The 24,146-nt window shown below is 56.0% G+C and overlaps 1 protein-coding gene across 4 annotated transcripts; it reads right to left on the reverse strand.

The window, feature by feature from the left end:
• Window positions 1-9,863: 9,863 nt before the first annotated feature.
• Window positions 9,864-20,006, reverse strand: CENPM (centromere protein M). 4 transcript variants are annotated; one of them, XM_034643945.1, is made up of 6 exons: window positions 19,880-20,006; window positions 19,261-19,340; window positions 18,728-18,820; window positions 16,304-16,383; window positions 15,071-15,162; window positions 9,864-10,700 (listed from the first exon to the last, which is right to left on the reverse strand). In XM_034643945.1, the coding sequence occupies exons 1-6, from the start codon at window positions 19,934-19,936 to the stop codon at window positions 10,560-10,562; spliced, it is 543 nt and encodes a 180-aa protein (XP_034499836.1). In that variant the 5' UTR covers window positions 19,937-20,006; the 3' UTR covers window positions 9,864-10,559. The 4 variants fall into 4 exon arrangements, with proteins under 4 accessions (XP_034499836.1, XP_034499838.1, XP_034499839.1 ...); XM_034643947.1 differs by lacking the exon at window positions 19,880-20,006 and adding an exon at window positions 19,550-19,654; XM_034643948.1 differs by lacking the exon at window positions 19,880-20,006 and adding an exon at window positions 19,474-19,602.
• Between the last annotated feature and the right edge of the window lie 4,140 nt (window positions 20,007-24,146).

Below are 24,146 nucleotides of genomic sequence, written 5' to 3' on the forward strand. Positions count from 1 at the left end.
CCTTTGAAGGTCCTGGGCCTTTCCCTATGTACAGCTGAGTGTGCCTCGGAGGCAGCTGGGACCCCAGGAGGACTCTAAGAGAGATGCTTGGCAGGGTGCCTTCAGTGTGAGTGTGCAGTCCAGCCCCACAGGGGCTGTAGACTTCCTCCCAAGTGCAAGCCCAGGGCTCTGGAAGCTGCTATGAGGGTGAAAATGGCATCGTAGGTCCTAGAAGATTGGGCCAAGCTCAGGGTTGACCCTAGGGTACAGATACCTGAGAATTAGCACAATCCAGGCTCTTTGTTAAAATCAAAATCATCTTGTATTAAATCCTGAAGCAAACCAGTCAGTTGGTTACTCATTGCTGCCATTTGCATCAGGTAAAGCAGGACAGCTCTGAGAGCAAGTATTAAAGAAATACAACACCCAGCTATAAATTAAGCATCCTCCCACTTCATCCTTTTCCTAGATTCATTCTGGTCGATGGTGGCTTCCCTGCACTTAAAGGAAAGCTCCCTACGCGGTGTGCCCCAGCCGCTCAAAAGCACAGGAGCTCAGCCACAACCTTCGAGGGCTGCCAAAGATGGTCTGATTTTAAGCCAAATGCTAANGGGGAAGGGGAAGAGAGGGAGCGGTAAGGGCCACGTGGGGACCGTGGTCCCCATCCAGGCCCCTGCTAACAGCCCCCCGCACCCCCGCATCAAACCAGTCACCGCATCCCCTCCCCATCCTGGGGCAGGTGGGGGCCATGCCTGCAACTCCAGCTTCCAGCAGTGGCAGCGGGACCATCCTCCTCCCCGGGGCTGCCCCGCTGACCGGCGGGCGGAGTGGGTGGACTCTTACCCGGTCTAGGTTCTGACGTCCGGAAGAGCTTGCAGGCCACGCAGTTTCGAACCAGAGGGTCAAAGCACTCGGCCTGGACGCACTGAGTGGGGGCCGGCCCGTCCCTGCCCCGCAGGCTCCTGGCACCTCTCCTCTTGCGGCCCATGCTGCCTTACACACGGCGGGGACTGAGTCTGGCTTCAGCTGCCAGAGGAGGAAACCGGGAGGGGCCACCACCCACTGGGCCCCGCCCCACCCTCCTGCCTGCTGGGGTGGGTCCACTCTCAGCCAGGGCCCCAAGGCCCTGCACCCCACACCTTCTCTTTCTACCTGCGGTTCCTCCACTCGACCACTCAACCATCACCCCCAGACGCTGGCTGGGCGGGCCCTGTGCTGAGCGCCCGGACGGTGCTGGGGTGCAGACCTGGACCTGCTCTTGGGCAATAGAGGATGGGTGCCCTAGTCACGACACAGACCTCTGGGTGGCCTCCTCTGTCCTGCTCCCCAAGGCCAGCCCACAGCCCCAGACAATTCCCACCAGCCATGTCCTCCTCATCTCACCTGCGTCCTCCTCTGGGGGCCCTTCGTGCCCTTCCCAAGCAGAGCTCGTTCAGTTCATCAAAAGCTTCCTGAGAGCCCACTGTCCTAGGGAAAGACAATGCCTTGTGGTGGCAGCAGCCACAGAGGGGCCAGGAAGGCTTTGTACAGGAGGTGATGATAAGAAGGTTTGCCAGATGGAGTGAGGTGTAGGGGAGCATGACAGAGGAGACCAGACAGTGCTGGGTCAGAGGGCCGGGCTGGGTCCTCAGCTGAGGGTTAAAAAGCTTGGACTCGGCTGAAGGCACCAGGGAGCTGTGCAGGACTTTAAGCAGACCTTGCTGTAGACTGAGCAACCTCTGGCTGGAGTAGAGGGCACAGCAGGGGAGGGGGGTGGGTGGCCGAGGGTCGAAGGACAGACAACTCAGTCTCCAGATTCTAGGCAGGAGGGAGACTCAGACCAGCAGATGAAAAGACAGACCGAGACCCAGTGGGCAGCCTGCCCACCCCAACTCCTTTTCCCCAGGGCCGTGTGTGTCCTGGCCTGCTTGCCTCTGCGTCGCACTGAGGTCCCCTCTGTCTGTCTTGCCAACGTTTGGGTTCCCCCACCTGTCACCTGTGTCTCTCAGGTTGAGTCTCAGACACACACACAGGCCCCTTCTGCCTTTCTTGACATCTGCTTCCCCCTCCCCAGGGGCCCCTGACATGGTGGCCATACCAGACCACTACGCGCTCAGGGCTGGGGAGCACAGAGGTGGGAGTCCCTGTCCAGGGCACAGGGCAGGGCCTCGGGCACAGGAATAGATCTTTAGTATCTGCAGGGGGAGAGAAAGCTTCCAGGCAGAGAGACTGGCAAGGGCCAAGGCAAAGAGAGCTAAGAGGGGAAGCTTACTCTGGGGACAGGCATGGCTATGCCTCAGGGACGCTGGGGTGGCAGGGAGCCTGAGGGTGCAGATCCGCTGGGCCTCAAGCCTCAGGCTCCTGGCAGTGGGGAGCCCCCAGGAGGTACCTGAATGCAGGGAGAGACTCTCTGAGCTGTGCTTCAGAAGCGACCCTCTCTGGCTGCTGGGAGTTGGAAACAGGACACCATGGTCCACGGCAGGGGAACCATCTAGAAGTTGTTTAGGAGGAAAGAGTGATGTTGTGGAGGGAGGGGAGCAAAGCTGGGCCCCAGGTTTCTGGCTCAGGGGACTCTGAAGACCCACACGGACTCCTGAGTTGGCTGGCCTCGAGGAGCCCTGGCCCACTGCCTCTCCGTCCCCTGCCCACGGGCCACCAACTCCCTGGCAGGAAAGTGTAGGCGTCAGGGCAGCTGCAAAGGAGAAGTGGGTCTGGGGTGGTGGGTGTGGGTGTGAGTGTGGGTGTGTGTGGTGAGGGGGTGGGGGGCCAGGAGCCTGGAGAGGAGTGGGGGCGGAATCCTCACCCCCATCGCTAGTGGTGCTGTTACTACCCGTCTCCCTCAGGACTCCCTCAGGACCTCAGAGCCCTTACATCAGACCAGGCACCGCATCAACCCTCCTTCCATCGGGCAGAGCAGACGGAGTCTTGTGGGAACCTGGAGTGAGGAACCCGTCCCTGGGAGAAGGTGGCCCAGTGGGAGCAGTCTGGGGTCACTTACACAGGCCTTCAGGGGTGCAAGTCAGAGGGGGAGAGTGACTGTCTACCCGGGGCCCTCTCGGTGCCACACGGGACATGCACCCAGGACAAAGCGGGCAATGGTGAAAGGCGTGTGCGATTCGTGTCAGTGGCGTGTGCAGGTGCAGGTGCCTGACCTGGGACAGACCTTTTCACTTGCGACTCCCAAATGGGAAGCGGAGGGAGGCCCTGAATGCTGACTTCACAGTTAAGAGAAATTTCCCCAACAGACCAGCGTGATAAATGTTAGGTTAGATCCTCAGTGTATTCCTTATTTTGGTTCACAACTCTAAATGTCAAGATTATTAATTTCTTTATTCATGTTTTCTCCATCACTTTTTTTTTTAAATTTTATATATTTATTTGTCATCGACAGAGCACAGGCAGGGGGAATGGCAGGCAGAGGGAGAAGCAGGCTCGCTGCTGAGCAGAGCCCCATCCGGGACTTGATCCTAGTACCCGGGGGTCTTGACCTGAGCCAAGGCAGACGCCNTTTCCCCAACAGACCAGCGTGATAAATGTTAGGTTAGATCCTCAGTGTATTCCTTATTTTGGTTCACAACTCTAAATGTCAAGATTATTAATTTCTTTATTCATGTTTTCTCCATCACTTTTTTTTTTAAATTTTATATATTTATTTGTCATCGACAGAGCACAGGCAGGGGGAATGGCAGGCAGAGGGAGAAGCAGGCTCGCTGCTGAGCAGAGCCCCATCCGGGACTTGATCCTAGTACCCGGGGGTCTTGACCTGAGCCAAGGCAGACGCTCAACCGACTAAGCCACCCAGGCGANCCCAGCAGAGGAGCCTGATGTGGGGCTCGATCCCAGAACGCTGGGATCACGCCCTGAGCCAAAGGCAGACGCTTAAGGACTGCGCCACCCAGGCGCCCCCTCTCCATCACTTCTTGACTGAGATGTGACTGAGAGAAGAGTTAAAACTTTCTAAAATCAGTGTAGTTCTTGCAAATTTTCCTTGTTCTTTTGATAGTATTTATTTATGATTTTATTTATTTCATTATTTTTAAAGATTTTCTTTATTTGAGAGAGAAAGAGAGAGAGAGAGCACAAGCAGGGGGAGGGGGAGAGAGGGGCAGAGGGAGAAGCAGGCTCCCCACTGAGCAGGGAGGACCCTAGGATCATGACCTGAGCTGAAGGCAGACCGCTTAACTGAGCCACCCAGGCGCCTCATGATTTTATTTTTTTTAACGTGATCTCTACATCCAACGTGGGGCTCGAACTCACAAACCGAGATCAAGAGTCTCACACTCCACTGACTGCGCCAGCCGGGCGCCTGATAGTTTTTAAATATTCTGATATCATCGCCTTAAAGGTACTGAGTAGAAAAGAAGGGACTTTGTTGCTGAAAAACCCATCCAACGGAACGGAACGTCTCTCAGTGTTCTCACATTTTCACTCACTGATGCATTGCTTTACAAAGATAATTAATTTGGGGTCTGTCAGGGAAAAGGGAGCCTCCCATGATCTTTGTCCCTCAAATTCCCCTCAAAACACCCTCCCAATGGCTCTGACACAGGCCGTATTATGACGTCTGGTTTCCAGATGGCGAAGCAAGGGCTCTGAGGGGCAAATGGATGACCCAGCGCATCGGGGAGCCCGGCCAGGGTCTGTGCCCGCCGGCCGTGAAGCGTGGCCTGCGCCCTTCATGCCTCGGGGACGGGGACGGGGACCGGGTGGGGGGAAGGAGGAACCACTGCCAGTGGGACAAGAGCGGTGTTAAGCGGAGGGGGGCCATCCCCGGGGGACAGAGGGGCCCAGGCCCCAGATCTAGATGTGAAAGCGCTCGGGGACCCAGGGCGCGCTCCTTACGTAAACATTATTTTTACTTGTAATTCTGTGAGTAATACCTGAACACATTCTCATAAAAAAACCCTCAAACAACACAGAAGTCTGTGAGTAAGAAGGGGCATTTCCCTGCTGTCCCCAGAGGAAGCCTGTGTCCCTTTGGACTTTTTCATCCCCCCCCCCCCCCCCCCNTTCATCCCCCCCCCCCCCGTTTTGTGCCTTTCCATGCTCAGGTAAGTGCCTGACACAAAAACGGGTTTTGTGATTCATAAAAGGGACCACGCAGTGTGAGCTGCTCGGCTTCCCTGCCCTCCTCAGCGGGTGGGCCGTCTCCTTCGAATTCTGTCGCATTTTGTCACGGGCCCCGGAGCAGGGACTCCCTTTGCCTTTCTCCTGCATGTAGCGCTGACACACAGGACACTGCTACGAAGCCCCTCTCCCCGGGGACAGTGGGAAGAATGTGGGGACACCGGGACGAGGGGCAGGAGAAGCGGAGGATCCACACAGAGACCCTGTGAGGCCGGAGAGCCCCCAGCTCCTCTCCCCTTGACGCCAAACTCTGCCAGGGCCGGAGGTGGCCTCCGTGACGCAGCTCCGAGCTCCTTGTCCGGGTTTTCACAGGCCCAGGCTGCCTAGCCGCAGGTCCTCGTCTCCCACTTCCCCACTACACACAGGGACACACTCGTGTGCACTCACATGCACGACGCGTGCACGCGCACACAGTCCAGCACGCCTCAGGGCTGCTGCCCAGGGCAGCCCAGCAGTTCTCGGCACGACCCTGGGATGGGGGACACAGGCCCTCCATGTGAGGTCAGAAAGGAGAGCCCAGCCCCTTAGCGTCTCAGCCTCCTGGGGGCCGGGCCTTCAGGTGGAAGGTGGAAGGCTGTGAGGCTGGGGCAGGGAGGCAAGAGAGCGGGGGAGACTCCCCAGGGGCTGCCCTTCCCTCAGGCCTCGTTCAAGGCACCACACGGGCAGGGACAAGGTCCCAGGCTCTGGGCCTCCCTGCAGGCTTCTGGCCCTGTAGGAATGATGCACAGGCCAACCCCGTGAGCAGACACCTCCATTCATTCACCAAATACTTACTGAGACTTACTCTGCACCAGGCACTATTCTAGAGAGGAGAGAGGACAGGGAGCCACAGAGACAAAAGCCAAATGGGCAAACCCTACAGTAGGCGAGGGGCTGAGAAGTGCTGGGGAGAAAATTTCGGGAGGGAAGGGTGTCAGGGAGGGCCTGGGAGTCAAGGCAGGCCTGGTGAGGTTTCAGAACAGAGGGATGGAGGCCAGAGTGATCCCCCAGGATGTCTGGTGGGGAGCAGACAAGGCCCAGGGAATGGCACAGTAACCAGGAAAACAGCTGTGCCCAGTGCCGACTCAACCCCTGCCCGGCCCTGTGCCCTGCATGAGCCCACACCCCTTGCCTCAGGCCTGTGAGGGAACCGGCATCGGGACTCCCACTTTACAAAAAAGAAAGCAGGCCCAGGAGGGTCAGAGACGAGCCAGGCAGCCCCAGTCCCTGAGCCCTCCCACCACTGCTCCCAAGACACACACACCAGTGCAGGCCCCCGCTGGTCAGCCGGTGGAAGGGGAGGTCAGGTGCAGCCTTCGAGGAGCCTGTGGCCACACACAGCAGAGGACGACCGGGTGCTGGGAGCCCTCTGGCCTTGCAGGGCCGTTATGCAGCCAGACCAGGCAGCCACCCCGTGTCAGCTCCCAGGGGCTCCGAGAGGCCTTTGGCTTTCCTCCTGATTTAAGAGGGTGGCCCCAAGGAAGCCTGCCTCCTGGTCCCCTGTCTGGGGCAAGGGCACTGCAACTCCGCACCCTCTCTCCCTCCCAGAGTTGGTCCTCAGCAGCCCTCCGTCCTTAGGGTCACACTCAGGTGGGACAAAGATGTGGGCAGGTCCTGACAACCCACCACATTGTCCCCACTCTCCACCCCTTGAGTCTCCAGGTGTCTATGAGAAGTCTTTCCACACTGATTCTCTGCTGCACCCTCAGGGCCCCAGGGGAGACGGAGGGAAGGAGGGTAAGCCAGCAGGTGCCTCGGGGAGAGGGACCCTTGCTGCTGGAGTTCTGTCAGGTGGGCCTGGCCCAGTGCCAGGTGTGTGAGGGGAGGGCAAGCTGTGCAGGCCTTTGTCTCAAGAACTCCCCAGCGCTCAACCTTGCCCACCACACCCCAGGCACAGGCAGCCAGCCCTGTCCGTGCAGGGCACGCACGGGGCAGGCGCAACGTCAGGCTCTTTGGTTTCTCTGAGGCTTACGAACCTCAAGAGGCTGTGGGGCCAGGAAGACAGGAAGTGAGCTGCCCCAGGTCACGCTGCAGGTTGGCCACAGACCCCAAGTCAGTGAGACTCAAAGGCTGGGTCCTTTCCCACTGCATCACTTCCCCTCTGTGACCAGCTCGCCCTGTCGGAGCCCCAGCCCGAGGCTGCCCCTGACTCTGCTCACTGAGGGGTGGAGGAGACACAGGTGCCCTGTGGCTGAGCCCCTTCCTCACTGGGGAGGCTGCCTCCTTGGCCAGGACGGGAAACAGCATTAGATCGGGCATAGGCCCCGGCCATCTGCTTCGAAGACCGTGAGCTCCCTGGGGTGTGGCCAACGAACAAAAGAGCCTGTGACCTGAACAAGCCTTGCCCGAGAGCCCTGGACACCTCACCTGTACAGCGGGGCCCAAACCCCACTCTTTCCTCCGTGTATTCAGACAGCATGGACCCTGTGGCTCCCAGGTCCAGTAGAAAGGCATCTCCTTCAGGAGCCTCAGGCCGCCCCCCCCATTCAGACTGGTAGCCCACCCACCATGACTGCCTCCCATGTGGCCATCTTGTAACCAAGGCCAGCCAGAGAGTTCTGACATTTGCTTGAAGCTTTACCTTTAAAATAATGGCTTCTTGGGGCGCCTGGGTGGCTCAGTCGTTAAGCGTTTGCCTTCGGTTTAGGTCATGATCCCAGAGTCCTGGGATCGAGTCCGGCATTGGGCTCCCCGCTCAGTAGAGGGGTCTGCTTCTCCCTCTGCCACTCCCCCTGCTTGTGCGCTGTGTCAAATACATGCATAAAATCTTAAAAAAATAATAAATAAATAAAATAAAACAAAATAATGGCTTCTCCTCAGTCCTGAGACCAGGTGGGGAGAAAGGCATTAATTAGCCTGATCTCACTCTATAGACAAGGCAACTGCGGCTCATGGAGGATAAGGTGACCTAAGGTCATGAGATCCGTAGGAAGCCAAGCACGGGCTCTCCTAGCTCCCTCGGCCCCACCACAGCACCAAGCACCCATTCCAGGCACCACTGGGGCATCAAGACTGGTCTTCCATTACTTCCCTTGGTCGAACTGCCTCCCAGCGTCCCTGGCCTCCAGACCGCGCAGAGCAGCAGCTGTCCCTGGCCGGGGGCGACAGGCCTGGGAGGGCTGCTGCCTGCTGTTCAGGGCTGCTGGGCTCTGCCGTGAGGCAGAGGCGGCCTCTGGGTTCCTGGGCCCCTGCCAAGCTCGCTGGAGCTGGCAGCAGGGACAGCAGCGAGTTCCCCCGGCACTTGGAAGGCTCTCAGATCCTCGGCTGGAGTGTGATGCCACTTCTCTTGTTAAATGGCACCAGGTGGCAAGGAAAACATGGCACCGGGACCAGAAAGAGAGAAGTGCGCCCCATGCCAGCTAGGGGGAGGCTGAGGGTATGGGGAGGACCTCCCCTCGTCTCCAACAAAGGGACATGCCCAGCAGAGGCAGGCAGGCTGTGTCCACGCTACCTTCCTCTCCTGCTTGGATACCTGCTCCATCAGCTCCCAGAGACCTACCCTACTTCCCCCTCTCCCCACTGCCCTGCAAAGCCCCACCCTTCCCAGCCCAGGATGCTGAGGAGCTGAAGACATGGCTGGTTCCTAGGAGGCAGCAGGCCTCTGCTGATCCTGCCCATCCCCGCGGAGACTGAGGCACACTTCTTCTCACCTCAGCCTCTTCCTTCAACCCTGGACACAGCAACCTTACCACGGAAGCTGGCTTCCCTTCCCCGGTGCCACGGAGCCCCATGTGTGCAGTCGTCCTCTTCCTGGTTCAGGCAGCGCTCCTACCCTGCTCCTTGCCCTCTCCTCCCCCAGGCCTGCCCCTGTCCTGAGGTGCAGACCCCAGCACGTGGGAGTGGCTCCTTGAGACTGCCTTTCCTGACGGCTGTTTTCTCAGGCACAAGGCCTGTGTTCCACCACTTCTGTGTGGACAGTTCGGGCCTGCCCAGCAGACACGCCCGAACCTTTGTTCAACCATTAGGTGCCTAAGAAAACAACTGGAGGGAAGAGCAGAGGAGGGGCTGGAGGTCGGAGGCCTGAGTAGCTGTGGGATGTGGACATGCCTCTGGCCGCAGCAGTCCCGGCTCCATGAGCAGAAGTAGGGAAACAGTACCAACCTCGCAGTTCGGCAGGGGGCACAGGAGAGGCTGGTGAGGAGACTGAAAAGCGTGCAGTGCGTTGTGGACACTGGGGACCTCAACTGGAATCTTTGCAGCTGAGGTTCTTGATGGGCCCCGCGGGGCAGCCTCCAATCAGCCAGGTGTCTGGCTGCCAATGCTTACTGAACACTGGGGGTGCGGCGCTGGGCCAAGCTCGGGCAGAAGCCCGTAGAAAGGAGAAAGGGAGGCCCCACCCTCATGACGCCTGCCATGAGTTTCAAGTTGGCCCCACTTCATGGGGAGCATGGGCTCCGGCTGTGACCGCAAAATCAAAGCAGAGGCCCCACAGGGCCAGCCCTGCCCAGGGCACCAGGCAGGGCCGTCCTGCTGCCCAAAGATGGAGGCAGGTCCTGGCATGAGTCAGGTGGGGGCGGGCGGCACTGTCCCGGTCCAAGGGAGCCCAGACCCGGCTCTCCTCCTGAGGTCTCGTCCACCAGCCCCCATGTGCCCAGCTGGCCACAGGACGGCGGCAGGGGCCCTGAGCTGGCTGATTCCTGGATTCCAACCCTGGCACTTCTGCAAATTCTCATTAGACCCAAAGGAGACGGGGAGCCCTAGTCACGGCACCGCCTCTGGCCGCCAAGCCGGGAGCCAGCCCTCCAGCCTCTCTCACGTAATTCCCACAAACGTATCCGTTCATAAAATTCCCACAAACGTATCAATTCATAAACAGTGTAATTCCTGGGTTTGCAACAGCTTTTGAACCCAGCTCTGTGGGATTTCATACGACAGTTACTTCTCCCTGAGCGCTTAGCTGGTACCCTGCAAGGCCTTACTGCAAGGGATCATGGGATACACGCGATACAAGTGGAGGGAAAAATACAGCGGCAGGCCTGGCATTTCATTCGGTCCTCGCGATGCAACAGGGCCAGTAGAAGGATCTCCATTACACACCTAAGGAAACTGGGGCTCTGTGACGCCACAGCAGGCTCTATAAGGATGGCGGGGCTAGGACGAGGAGTCAGGTTGGGTCGCAGAGTCCAAGCTCCCCTGCCCGACCTTCCTAACTGTTCGGAGTCCGTGTCCTCATCTGCACAATCAAGGTGGTGGAGGAGAGCAGGGGTTTTCAAACTTATTTTTGAGCCATGGACGTTCTGTTCGAATGAAGCCTGAGGTGGAGAGGCAGCCGGGCAGGTGGATGAAGACACGGGGCTCTGCTAGAGTGAGCGTGGCGCGGAGGGGGCTGCAGTCCCACCAGCGGGGCGCCGGGGTGCAGTGCGGACGAGTCTGGGCCGTGCAGGGAACCCACCGCTGACCCAGCGCCCGGCAGGCCCGGGCCTGGTCTGCGGCCACCGCGAAGCCGCCCGCCGGGCACCGGGCCGTGGGGAGGGGAGGCGCGGGGGCGGCGGCTCTCACAGGTCCTCCAGCGCCGGGTTCTCAGAGCTCCTCAGCAGGGACAGCAGGTTCAGGGCCGAGACACCGGGCACGTGGCCAGCGCAGATCTGCAGCATACGCACCAGGCGCTGCGCCACGGTGGCTCGAAAGCCTTCCACCTGCAGCGGGAGAGNCACGGTGGCTCGAAAGCCTTCCACCTGCAGCGGGAGAGCGAGGGGGGTGGGGGGGGCAGGGGTGAGGCGGACCGGGGCAGAGCAGCTGCACAGGCTGCGGAAGGAGAGCGGAAGCCGAGAGCGGGGCCGGACTCGGGCAGCACTGCGCATCACGGCCTGGCCCCTGTCCACAGCACGCGGCGCCCGGCCGCTTCCCATGGCTGAGGCTCACGGATCCTTCCCACGCCCTCCAGGGAGCCACGGACGACGACTGTCCTCCAGAGGAAACAGCGTTAGGGCTGGAGGCGGTAGGCGAAGTGGCTAGTGGCCGCAGAGTCGGGATTCGAACCAGAGCTAGTTCCAACCGAGGCCCAGGAGGCAGATGCGAGCAAGGAAGATACTCCCAGGCATGGAAAAGAGCAGTGAACAGAGTGGCCCTCAAAGGGACAGGGAGGTGCCATCAACACAGTTCTTTTATCAGGGCTTTTGAAGGCAGGGGCCCAGAGGCACCCTGGGGTGCGGTCAGGCAGGGCGGGCCACTCTGTCCCTGGGCCTGGCACCAGCGAGCGCGGCAAAGGGGTCGCCACTTCAGTGCCTGGTGAAGTACGAATGACGAAGCTCGGCCGCCCGCCCCCGCCAACGGGCCATCGCAGCAGCATCTCGTCCTCCCCCGCTTCCCCTCTAACTGGGGAAGGGGGCATCGCCGTCCAACCAGTCATCCTCACTAGGGACGAGGCACCCTCAGTCCTGCTCTTGCTCCTGCCTTTGTCACCGGTGACTCCTCGTTCCAAAACCAGAGGCAATTGTCATTCTCACCGAGTCTCCGAGTCTCCGCTCAGCAGACCCTGGTCTGCCACAGTGCTCCCCCTCCCCCGAATGCTATCCACCTGCCCCCCCCCCACAACACACTCACCCCCACCAACACACACCTCCTCCCGCCTCACAGGCTGCTCCCTCCTGTCACACATTTAAGTTCTAACTAAGTGCTGCCCCCGCCCCCGGCCTTGGCCTTTGCAGGGCTTCTCCCCACACACACTCCCTGGTGACCTCATTCAGTTCCGTGATCTAAAACCATCTCATGGCCCACGATGCCCAAATTACATCTCTAGACCCTTCCTCTGAACATCAGACATACATGTGCAGCTGCCTACTCGATTTCTGGGTAGATGTCTGACCAACACCCTGATCTTATTAGTATGCCCCCAGTGGAGTCCCTAAGGGTCCTCCCCACCCCTGCAATTGCCCCATCTCAGCCAAAGTCACTTCCATCCTAACACCGGCTAAGCTGAAAACTTCAAGGCCATCCTGACTCTCCTTTCTCCCATGTCTCACTCATACCCAGGCCACAGGCACAGCCTGTTAGCTCCACCCTGGAAAACCCCCAGTATTGCGACCATCCTGCCCCCCCCCGCCCCCCGGACACCACGGAGCCCAGGCCACTCCTAACTCTTCCAGAACCAGCCACTGGGGCCCATTTCCTCATTTCTGCCCCTGCTTCCCTTCCCCGTACTCTCCTCCCAACAGCTGGAGAGATCCATTTAAACCCGTATCACATAAATAGAAAAGAAAAACAAATAAAGCCCACGTCAGGCCGCATCCCTCCCTCCCCCGCACCCTCCATGCGCAGCTCCTGCCTTACTCAGAGACACGGCCACCGCCCTTATTAGGGCCACAAGGCCCCCTGCTCTGACGCCACGGTCACTCTGCCCTCTGTTTGCTGCGCTCGGGCCCTTGGCCTCCCCAGTGGGAACCTGGACACACCAGGCAAGCCCTCCGAAGCCAGGCCATCATATTGTTCCTCAGGCCTCCTGTGCTTCTCCAGGAGTCTCCACGGCCTGCGCTCCCGCCATCTTCAAGTCTTTAAAGGTCTCATTAACGGTCACTCCTGTCTATCCCACTAAACCTTAACCCCTTTACCACCTGACGTGCCACATACTCACTTTCTAGCACGTTACACATTTTACTTCCTTACTTTGTTCGCTCCATGAACACAGAGCTGGGATTTCTTCTTTTTCTGTTTTGTTCTATGCTGCATCCCTAGTGCCTAGAACAGTGCTTGGCACACTAGAGGTACCTAGGAAGTATTTGTTGACGGAATCCTCTCCCTCTGAGTTCTGTGGCCTTTGCCCCCGAAATACACCTCCGAGCTGCTGCTGCAGCTCTCACTCAGGCTCCCCAGCTGGCCTCCTGCCCAGCCTCGACCCCCAAGCCTCGTCCCTGGCTGGGCCTCCTGCAATCTACACACCACGCTCTGGAGATGTGGCCTCCAAACCCAAGTCCGACCACATCAGGCTGCTCCCGTCCCCTGCAGGAAGGAACGGCTGCATTCTCCCGCCAGGCTTCCAGGCCTCCCCAAGTCCTTCTGCTGCAGCACGCCGTGCCTGCTGGTCTAGCGCGATTTGGAGGGCGCAAGCGCGGTGCCCGGCTCATTTGTGTGCTCAGGGAACAGCACAGGACCCTATCAGCATCGGTCGGAAATATGTTCACTGGGCCAACCTTCCAGCTTCTTGAACGTGTTTCTTCATGCGCAAAAGGGGGCTGAAAATTCCTGCCCGGCAAGGCCTTAAAATACAGCGAGGCTCAAACTCAGGTATGTGGAGGAGTGTGCCCTGCAAAGAACAACACCGGTACGAGGAGCAGTGACTGTCCAGACACCGGGTGCTTCGCCTGAGGGAATGCCAGCTTCAGCTGTGGGCAGGCCAGCTGCTGCCTGGAAACAGGCGGCCACAGGCCTTTTCCTGGAATGCTCAGGCTCGCCGAGACCCCAGGATCTGGTGTGGCCTGCCACCTACTGGCCACAAAGAAAACTGCGCCACCCAGAGCAAGGTTGAGGGCACCGCAGCCGGAACGCCCAAGGCGTGCGGTACCTGAGCTGTGCAGCAAGGATTAGGATTCCCCTTTGGAGATAATGAGATGAAGGCTGCGTGTAGGGGCAGTGACTTGCTCAAAAACGCACAGTCAGCGGGCTAAGAAGGGAAGGAGACGGCAGCTTGCAAACTCGCTGGCTCTACCACTAGCTTACGTGCTGCGTAACTGAGCAAGTTGCCTCTCCTCTCCGGGTCTTGGGTTTCTGGGGTACGTTGTGAGAAAAGCCTGGAAGGGCAGGCACTTCAGGTGTGCCCCAGGCCCCGGAGTCCTATCTGACAGCAGAGTGCTGACTAAAATAGTCATCAAATACGCAAAACGAACTTGGGACCGAGTAGCATGTACATCTGTATCAATGAATAAGGGGATCTTGGCCATCCTCCTGAGATGGAAACGTCTGCCACTTCTGCTGGTAACAGCCCAGCCCTGCTAGTACTACTGACATCTCTCGCCTATATTCATGATGCTAAATTTCACGTACAGTTCAGTGGGGGAAAAAAGTAGTATTTTTTTCCTCGTACAAGTTCACAGACCCCCTGAATTCTACCCTCAGACCAGAGGGGTCCACAGACCCGTGAATAAGAACCCCAGGTCTGGGTGGTGATAATGGACAGAGTGCTGACTCAGTTCTCTCTGTATCACCTCACTCTGCCTTTGGGAACAGGTGCCAGACTGAGAACAGAGCGGAAATGAACCTCGAAACCAATGAGCAGACCCCAAAACTAACTGAGCAGGTCTGGTACTTGGGTGGGGCGGCCCAGGCCGTGGGAGCCCCCCACAGACCACCCAGAGGAACAGCTGCTGAGCACTTTTAGCAAAAAGTCATGATTCATATGGCAGAAAGAGAAGCTAAAGAGCAAAATGTATCAGCGAGATAGAAATCTGCTCTGCTGTGCTTATAATTAGGGTCACCTATGAGAAACACCAACAGAAGTGAGTTGGGGCAGAGCGGACACCATACACATCCCTCCAACCTCCTACCTGCCCACTCCCCCACCATCCCTGCCGCCTGCTGGATGCCCTGCCCTGGGCTGGGCCTGGACCAGGCCTGCAGTCCAGGGGCATAAGGGGGACAGTGGGCATTCTGACTGCGGAGGGGACAGGAGCAGCCCTGGTTAATGAAACAGACAAGATGTGTGACCTCACAGCACTTACAGCCCAGCAGGGGAGTGAGATACTAACGAGGACCCACACAGACACACACCAGACTCAGTTATGAGAGAACACAAAGCAAAAGAAACAGCAAGGCACAAGCCATAGCACCTGGCAGCCCAGAGGCGCTCAGGCTGAATGCAAATCGCCTCCCTGCTTCACATTTGCGCACCCCAGTGCTTAGGGTGACCGATGCAGCCAAGGGACAGCCAGGGAGTGGAGAAGCCAGGATATGAATCAGGATCTTGTGTCCTCATGTCAGCAACCCTTGGTCAGGCACCTGACGACCCTCCGAGGAGCGTTCTCGACACACCCATGGTGCGCTGACTGCCCTTTCCCTGCGCCCACGTGATCCTCACCTCCAGGTCACAGAAGAGCAGAGGGCTCCGGTAGGTGTGCGCCAGCCTCACGATGGTGTTCCGGTGGACGCTGCAGTGGCTCTCCCGCCCGGCTGCAAAGAAGTCGTGAGTGTTGCAGGCTGTCCTGTCTGCCTTCGCGGCCTCCAGCCAGGAAGCACTGGGCAAACTCACTGAGCACCCCTCTCGGGGCCTCGGTTGCTTACTGCTCAGCGCGGTGACCCTCCTGTCCAACCTGCTTTTCATCAGATTAGACAATAAAGCTAGAAGGCCTTGGAGAGCCCACTCTATAAAACAGGAGTTCCCTCATCCCGAGGATGAGGATGGGAAGAGCCCCCCAGCCACTGAGGTACTACAGGGATTCAGTGAATTAATCTACAGGAATGACCTGGCATTCCTTTATTCATCAATGCTTACTGAGAATAATCTGTGCCAGGCACTCCCCCCTTCAGGAGTTCACGGCTCAGCTGGGCAGGGTGGACAGTGCAGACACACCGTCGTGTAGGAGGAAGGGCGGGGAGTCTGTGGGGTGGGCTCCCCGGGGCCCAGACTGCAGGGCTGGTCAGGGAGGCATTTCCCACAAGGTGAGAAGTAGGGGTTAGCTTGACAAAGAGGAAAAGAGCATTCAAGAGAAGCTGTAGGATATAACCATTAAGGGCCTGGCCTCTGGAATAGGACTCTCTAGGTATGAATATTGGCTCTACCACTTTTTAGCGATGGGCACGGGCAGGTTACTTAACCACACGGATAATTTCCTCAGCTACAAAACATAACAATATGTGCCTCAAAGGGCTGTGTGTAGTGCAGATGAAGTGATATAGAAACGAAGCACTTTTAGAACAGCGTCTGCTATATAGCGAGTGCTCAGGGAAGCCGAGCTACTGCTATTTCTGCTGTTAACATGACAAAGTCTCTGGAACACCAGGATTTGAGAACTAGAAGCCGAACCAAAGAATGGGAGAGTGACAGCAGACGTGCACAGACAGGAAGGTGGAAGGCCAAACTTGTGTCTTCTCAGGAGTGGGGATTTCACTCTGAAAGCCCCGGGGAGCCCCGGGTAACTCTCCACAATTATCTCAGCAAAACCATCTGCTCAGACCTGCTTTTGGAGAGATGGCCAACAGGTCGGACTCTGAAGCTCACGTTCTTTCCGTCCCCTGGGGGCACTTCGGTGGGGAGTCTCCCACAGTGCCAGGCACACAGCACCCGCGGCAGGGGCGGGCAGGATGCACTTACCACCTGTGGCGAGGAAGCCCACCTTCCCCAGGAAGAAGGTGGCGTCCACATGGCGCAGGGACTCCTCCACGTTCCGGAGGCTGGTGCGAGAAGACAAACCAGAGGATAGACATTACCATGGAGAAGACAGAAGGCCTTCCTCATCCCAGAGAGGCCGGAGAAGGAGATGAGGGTAAGAGGAAACACCCCTAGAGGAATATTTGGTCTTTCATTTTGTTTAAGTACTTTTAATTATAAAGTGACTCAAGCCAGTAAACAATCCAACAGTGAATACGGATGCATTCAGTAAAAAGTAAGGCTCCCTCTCCAGCACCACCCTTCCTTCTCAAGATCCCGGAGGTTACTGCTGCCCACAGATTGGGGTGTAATACCATTTGCATATGAATTTCTCATATGCAGATACAGGCAGTGATATGTATAAGCGTGTAGTTGGTTTTGGTTGGGTTCGACCTGTTACTTTCTTTGGAATGACCACCCCGTATCACAATCTATTTTCTAGGTGACAGACACTTACATGGTCTCCAGTTTCTCACCATTACAAAGAATGCTACATGAACATTCTTTTATCTGTATTCTCACACATGCAGGCAAATGTTTCTGTAGGAAAGATGCTAGATGCAGAATGATTGGGTCACAATATGTCCTTCTAAAATGTACCTAGGTAGGGGCACCTGGGTGGCTCAGTTGTTTGAGCGTCCGACTCTTAACTCTTGGCTTCGGCTCAGGTCAGGATCTCAGGGTCCTGAGATAAGAGCCCAATGTTGGGGCTTGAGATTCTCCCTCTCCTTCTCCCTCTGCCCACCCTCACTTGTGCATGTGCACACACACTCCCTAAAAAATAAAAAATAAAAAAAGTATACCTAGGTATTGCAAAATTGCTTTCCAATAAGGTGACAATATTTACAGTCATATCAAGTATATGAAAAGTCTTTTCCTCTAGGAAAAGGGCATTTTGACCTTCTGGGCCAAGGTTTCATTCATCGGTGTCCAAGGAGTGAAGAAATCTGTTGTCTCCTGGCCAAAAAGCCACCTTGGTCAGGTGAACCAAACCAAGATCTCAGCCTGAACAAGCAAGCCTGAGGCAAACAGTAAGGCTGGCTCTCTGCCCCTAAGTGTGACCGTAGAGCAGAATCATCCCAGAGACCGGTCAGTGTCCCTTTTGAACAGAGAGGTCTCACCCAAAGAGCAAGAGATCTGCTGAGTTAGGACCTCTGGCAATCATGGCAGATCTCAGCCCTTTTTCTGCCCCACCATGGGCTCCAGTCACTGCTCACCCCTTCCAGCTGGCTGGGCAGCAGGTCTGGATTTGATCCTGCTGCTGGGTATGTCTGGTAGCTCTATGTCCCTGGTTCTAGATGTTTCCACCACAGCCTTCCCTTAACCCCCACATGACTGGGTGTGTGCCTTGGTTTCTGTGCCGGCTGCTACACCCTGCCTACCCTCAGTCAGCCATCCCCTAAGAGGGAGAGAGCATACCTTCTTCCGTATTCTCCAGTTTGGCTGCAGTCCTGTCCCCAGGGCTGCCAGCACCACAGGGAGGCCGGGCCAGGCCCCAAGCATCACCGCCACTCATGCTCCCCTGGGTACGACCCCACACTACACTGGGCTCCTGATCCCGGACCGGCCTTCCCAGTCCTGCACACACATTATGCTCCTCCTACCCATTACATTAATCTTCTTCATCTGGAACCTTCTGCTGACTCCTATTTTTACCGGGCTAGCTTGACCTGGTCACTGCCAGAAAGTCTACCCTGCCCCGAGTCCTGAGAGTCAGAGGTCTTGTTGGGGCTCTCATAGCCCAATGCATTCTTCTTTTACAGTACTATGCTAGATATTACAATCATCTGTGCAGGAGTCTAGCTTCCTCTCCCAGTAGGCTGGGAACACTTTGGGGACAGGGGTCTGTTTCATTCATGTCTGGGCCTGTCATTAGGGATACAGAGAAGGCTGCAGAAAGCATTACATAAATGACCAATGCCACTGCTGGAGTTTATCAGTGTCTTTATTTTTTATTTTTTAAAATTTATTTATTTGAGAGAGGGAGAGATAGAAGGTGAGAGAAAGAGAAAGAAAGCAAGTGCACAGCGGGAAGGAGCAGAGAGAAAAGAGAGAATCTCAAGCAGACTCTGTGCTGAGTGTGGAGCCCAACGTGGAGCTCAATCCCAGGACCATGAGATCATGACCTGAGCTGAAATCAAGAGTCGGATGCTTTAACTGACTGAGCCACCCAGGTGCATGCCCTTTTATCAATGTCTTTTGAAATATCATGCACTTGCCATTGCTTCCCCGTCCTCGCCCTCTGGGCTAACCCCAGGCAGCCTCTCCCTTTGTCCTCTCCTTCCCATCACAAGTAAGGTCACCATTCCAGTGCACCCCTAAACCAGGTCTACCTGGCCCTGACAGTCCCCACTCTCTGGCTCTCACCTGTATTTGCTGTGAAGATTGACCACGAACACGATCAGGTCAATTCGGGGCCGATTCACATTGGAGGGTAGGGGGAGGGACCTTGCCAGGTGGCTGAAAAATGAGAAATTGCACGATAAAGATATATATACCCACATCACAGTGACCTTTCACATGCTGCCCTCCATAGGGTAAGAGGCTATCAAGGGCTCCTCACCTATTCCCCAGATGTTCTTGTGGGCTAGACTCCTCAGGTGAGCAGAGGGGCAGGGCAGAGCCAGTCCTATCTCCAAATTTGGCAGGGGTATCCCTGCCAAGTACTGCTCGAACCACTGGGGATTCAGCAGTGAACAAAAGTCAAAGTCCCTGACCTCAACGGGCTGACCTCAGAGTCCATGGGGGTGTCAGACCGGAAACAAGTAAAGAGGTGAACAAGGACATTTCCTGTGGTGACAAGGAAAACAGAAGTGTGTGACAAAGAGTGGTGAAGGATCCCTTAGCTGGGGTTCAGGCCTTGGCAGAACGATCGGACACTCCCACCCTCGGCTACTTACACCTTCAGCTCCGAGGCGCAGTCTTCTTTAAGCATCGAGTCGGCCAGCTGCTGCAGAAGAGCATCTTCCGTGCCTACCAGCTGCCCAGGGAGAGAAAGCGGCCCACTGATGCCTGGGCGCAGCAGTCCCGCCGGAGGGCCTGGGGACCAGGCCACAGCCGGAACGCCGCGCGACTCCCAGGATTCCCGCTCTCGCGCGCACTGCGCCGTTTACCGAGAGGGCTCCGCCAAGCACGGGTTGAGGGCCCAGGCTGCACCCGTTAGGGTCGCGACCGCACAGCACTTCTTACCTCCCATGACCCTCCCTCGGGCGGCATCCCCAGGAAGCACAGTACCCGCCCAGCTCTGAACTCAGCTTACGGGACCCTGCCCAGTCTCCCCGCCCAGCCGCCCCACCAATCAGAAACGGAGACAGAGCCCGCCGCGCACCTATTGGTGGGGGCGTCCTTCAGCCTCAGAGGGCGGCTACTCCGATTGGTTCAGAGTGTGACTCTCCCGCCCACCACACCCCAGCCTTTGAAAAGCCCGCTCCAGAAGTTCAGAGAGCGCAGAGGAGTGGGCAGCGGAGGCGCAGCAAAGGAGGAAAGGCGGGCGGGGGAAGCGGAGCAGCTGACGCCTACCAAGATGGTGGCCGTGTTCAGGCCAGGCTGCTTGTCCAGCGGCCGCAACACCGACATCCCAGTCACGAGCAGAACGGCCACTCGTGCAGCGCGCGCGGATCTTTCAAACCGCTAAGGCCCGCCCTTAAGTGAGGGACCGAGGGGCACGTGACCCTTATTTGGGCGGGGCCTCGCATGGGCGGGGCGGAGCCCTCTTAAAGGAACCCCTACCTCCTTTTTTGAGGCGGGGCGTTCCAGCTCTGGCCCCAGGCTCTTAAAGTGCTGTCCTTGGGACAGTCCTTTTATTTCACACCTCAGAGAAAGAAGGTATTCAGTGATTCATGCGTTCATTTTCGTTCATTCATGCGCATTCATCATACTCTTGATTCCTTCCAAATCTGCAGCTGCTCAGAACAAAACCTTGAGGTCATTCTTGGCTCCTCTTTTCAAACCCCACATCCACTCCATAAGCAAGCACTTGCCACCACCTCCACTACCACCACCAGGACAAGCTACTGTCATCTCTCAGCCCGACTAGAACAACCTCCTCACCCGCTCCCAGCTTCCACCCTGGTCGGCAGGGGGCCTCTTCTCCACACCGCAATCAGAGTCATCCTTTTAAAACAGAACCCGATCAGCACCCACCATAGTTCCCACCTTATTCAGAGTACATTGCAAATGCCTTAGACGAACTTTGAGGCTCTATGTGCTCTGATCCCCGACAATCTGCCCGACGTCATCTTCTGCTCTTATCCCTCTTACGCTCTTCTTGTCACACGGGCCACTAGGCTGTTCTTAAGATATTCCAAGTATCCTCCTACCTCCTGCCTTGTTCCTAGGGTACCCTGTGGCTGAAAGCTCTTCTTCCAAATAGTCACTTGGCTTGTTTTCTCCGTTTGTCCACGTTTCTACTGCAGCGTCACCTTATCAGAGGGGCCTTTCTTTTTGTTAAAATATTTTTTTTATTTTTAAAATTTTATCTATTTTTTATTTTTAAAAATATTTTAAATTTTTGTTAATTTTTATTTTTTTAATTAAAAAATCTTTTAGAGGGGCCTTTCTTAACAACCCTATCTAAAATAGCACGTCTTGGGGAGCCTGGCTGGCTCAGTTGGTAGAGCATGCCACTCTTGATTTTGCGGTTGTGAGTTCAAGCCCCACCTTGGGGGTAGAGTGTACTTCAAAATCATAATAATAGGGCGCCTGGCTGGCTCAGTCAGTTAGGCGTCTGCCTTTGGCTCAGGTTGTGACCTGGGATCAAGTCCTACATCAGGCTCCCTGCTCAGCAGGGAGTCTGCTTCTCCTTCTCCCTCTCTCCCACCCCCACCCCCGGCTTGTTCTCGCTCTTTCTCTGTCTCTCTGTCTCTGTCTCCTCCCCGCCCCCGCGTACTCATGCTTACCCTCTCTATCTCTCTCAAATAAATAAATAAAATCTTTAAAAAATAATAATAATAAATTATCAAAAAAACTTCATTATCTTTAAAAAACAGCAAGTCTTTCCCATACTCCCTACCTTCTTTTTTCTGCTCTATTTTTCTCTATAGCACTAATCTCCACTTCACCTGTACAGCCTCTGAGATCGTACCATATATACCAACTAATAAATTGTTACTGTTTATTATTGTTTAGTCATAGTGTGTTACTGTTTTATGGATGAAACTCTTGAGTAAGAGACAAAGGATTTTGTCTGGTTTGTTTCCTATTACTCTTGGTAAAAACAGTAGCAGGGGCTTCACTGTGTTTGTGTCAGGACCCCATGTCCCCTGAGCCCTTGCAAAGGATCTTCCATGAAGCCCTATAGACCTCGTGGATGGCAGTGTCGAAGAGGAACACGAGGATTAGAGATTCACCGATTTTATAGCAAGTGGTAGGCATGCCTGTTCTTTGTCGGGGGTAGGGAGACGTGTCACCTCCTCCCTCAAGGTTGCTTGCTACAAACACAACCGTGGGAAATAGTCTGGGTAAAGAGCTTTCCAGGCCTTGCTCTCTTGGCATTCCCAGCAGAAACCCACAGGGATGTGCAGGGCCCATGGCCCATTGCTTCTCCCAACAGCTATATGATTACTCGCTCATTGTCTGTCTCTCCAGCTACAGCATAAGACACAGGAGAGCAGAGACTTTGTCATTTTTTATGTCCAGCACTTTAAAAAGCGCCTGGCCCATGGTAGTTGCCAGGTAATTATTTGTTGAATGAATGGATTGATTTACATCCATGGATTAATTCTCAGCAGGGATTCCTTCATCATTTCCTAGGGCAGACCCTTCACCCCACCTTGAGAATACATGTGAATCAGACATTATGTATCAACTCTGGAGTGGGGGAGCCGGATCCTGATCACACAGTGTGCTCAGTGCTGTGATATCGGGGAGAGCAGAGGCACGCTCCCTGTCTAACCTACATCCTTCTCACTGTAGACTAAACTATATCTTGCTTAAAAAGAGCTGGATGGGGGCGCCTGGGTGGCACAGCGGTTAAGCGTCTGCCTTCGGCTCAGGGCGTGATCCTGGCGTTATGGGATCGAGCCCCACATCAGGCTCCTCTGCTATGAGCCTGCTTCTTCCTCTTCCACTCCCCCTGCTTGTGTTCCCGCTCTCACTGGCTGTCTCTATCTCTGTCAAATAAATAAATAAAATCTTAAAAAAAAAAAAAAAGAGCTGGACGGATATGGCTTCATGGAGTTCCTGTCCCAGCACAGATGGGCTTTGACTCCTCCTGCACGGGGTGTGGAGGGGATGCCCCAAAAGTCCAATGGTAATGAGTACTCTGCACATAAAGTAAGGCGAGCTGGGGGTTAGAGACGGACAGGAAGAAGCTACTCTAGGTCAGGGGAGGCCTCTGTAAGCAGGTGATGTTTGAGCAGATGCCTGAATTCAGCGGAGAGAAGAGCCAGTTAAGTACATTGAAGAGGCTTCAGGCAGAAGGAGCAGCAAATGCTAAGAGCCTGAGCGGGGAGCATCCCTGAGGCTTCTGAGGAGCAGCAAGGAGGCCGCTGGCTGAAGCAGATGGAGCGAGGAGAAAGTGGGGAGAGAGGAGGCTGCAGAGGTGACTGAGGACCTTGGAGTGCCCCAGAGAGACTCTGGCCCTGGTAGCACTTTCTAGAAGGGGCTGAGCTGAGACCCATTCAATCAGCATACACTGAGTGCCTGCCTCTGGCCAGGCCTGGTGCTGGGCACTAGTGACCCTGGCACCGGAGGTGCTGTCCCCGTTTCAGTGGCAGATGGACAGATTACAACAACCAAGGCAGCACAGTTGGTGAGACCACCCCAGGGAGCAGTGGGAGCCCAGATGCATGAAGGGTCCCTGGGGAGGCACCACTACACTTGGCTGGGGAGGTGACTGTCAGCCTAGATGTGAAAGTGAGTTGGTGCTTGTCACCTGGGCAGTGCAATAGAAAAGAGCTGCATGTGGGCTCCATACTGTGATGAAGTTGGGGGGGGGATGGGCAGGAAGGCCAGACCCAGACCCGAAGGTTCTTCAATCAAGAACACCTGGAGCTGGCAGGACTGTCAGACACCCTCTGGGGTAGTGTTTTTCCAATTGGCTTCTGTGGAGCCCTGGGGACATGCCTCAGGTTTATTACTGTGAGGGCCCTTGGGAAGCTGCGTGGGTAGGGTCCAGAAACGCCACTCCATTATTTAACAGAAGCAGCTCAGACTTGATCTCTACTATATATTGAGCTTCCCAAATGTTTGTGTGTGAATAAAGAATCCTGGGGCTAAAACAATATCTAAAGGCCATTGATCACCTTTTTTAGAGCTGTATCAAAGTATAATTGACAAAGGATAAGCTACACGTAAAGTCTACGGTTTGATAAGTTTTGACCAACGTGTCCACCTAGGAAGCCACCATCACAATCAATGTAATGCACATGTCCGTTATGCCTGAAAGTTTGTCTGTGCCCCTCCCCCAACTCCTCTCTGTCCTCCCCCTCCAGACTGTTGAGAAGCACTGTGGAAGCTTTGCTCGAGACAGTCCCAGACTGGAAATACCACAAATGTCCTTCAGTGGTCAACAGATAAACCAGTTGTGGTATCCTGACCAATGTAACGACATCAGTTGAGTAGCAAAAGCATTGTGCAGAGTAACAAAAGCCAGGCACAAGAGGGTGCATATTAGGGGCGCCTGGGTGGCTCAGTCGTTAAGCGTCTGCCTTCAGCTCAGGGCATGATCCCAGGGTTCTGGGATCGAGCCCCGCATGGGGCTCCCTGCTCCGCTGGGAGCCAGCTTCTTCCTCTCCCACTCCCCCTGCTTGTGCTCCCTCTCTCGCTCCTGTCTCTCTCTCTCTCT

This window comes from Ailuropoda melanoleuca, chromosome 15, assembly GCF_002007445.2.
Source record: "Ailuropoda melanoleuca isolate Jingjing chromosome 15, ASM200744v2, whole genome shotgun sequence".
In the NCBI taxonomy this organism is placed as follows: Eukaryota; Metazoa; Chordata; class Mammalia; order Carnivora; family Ursidae; genus Ailuropoda; species Ailuropoda melanoleuca.

Bases quoted from the DNA above. Each gene is read 5' to 3' on its own strand.
- CENPM (XM_034643945.1), bottom strand. From the start codon at position 19,936: ATGTCGGTGTTGCGGCCGCTGGACAAGCAGCCTGGCCTGAACACGGCC. The intron at 19,341-19,879 runs GTAGGCGTCAGC...CTCCCTGGGCAG, and splicing joins TGAACACGGCCACCATCTTG to CTGGTAGGCACGGAAGATGC. The intron at 16,384-18,727 runs GTGAGAGCCAGA...TTCTCGCACCAG, and splicing joins AATCTTCACAGCAAATACAG to CCTCCGGAACGTGGAGGAGT.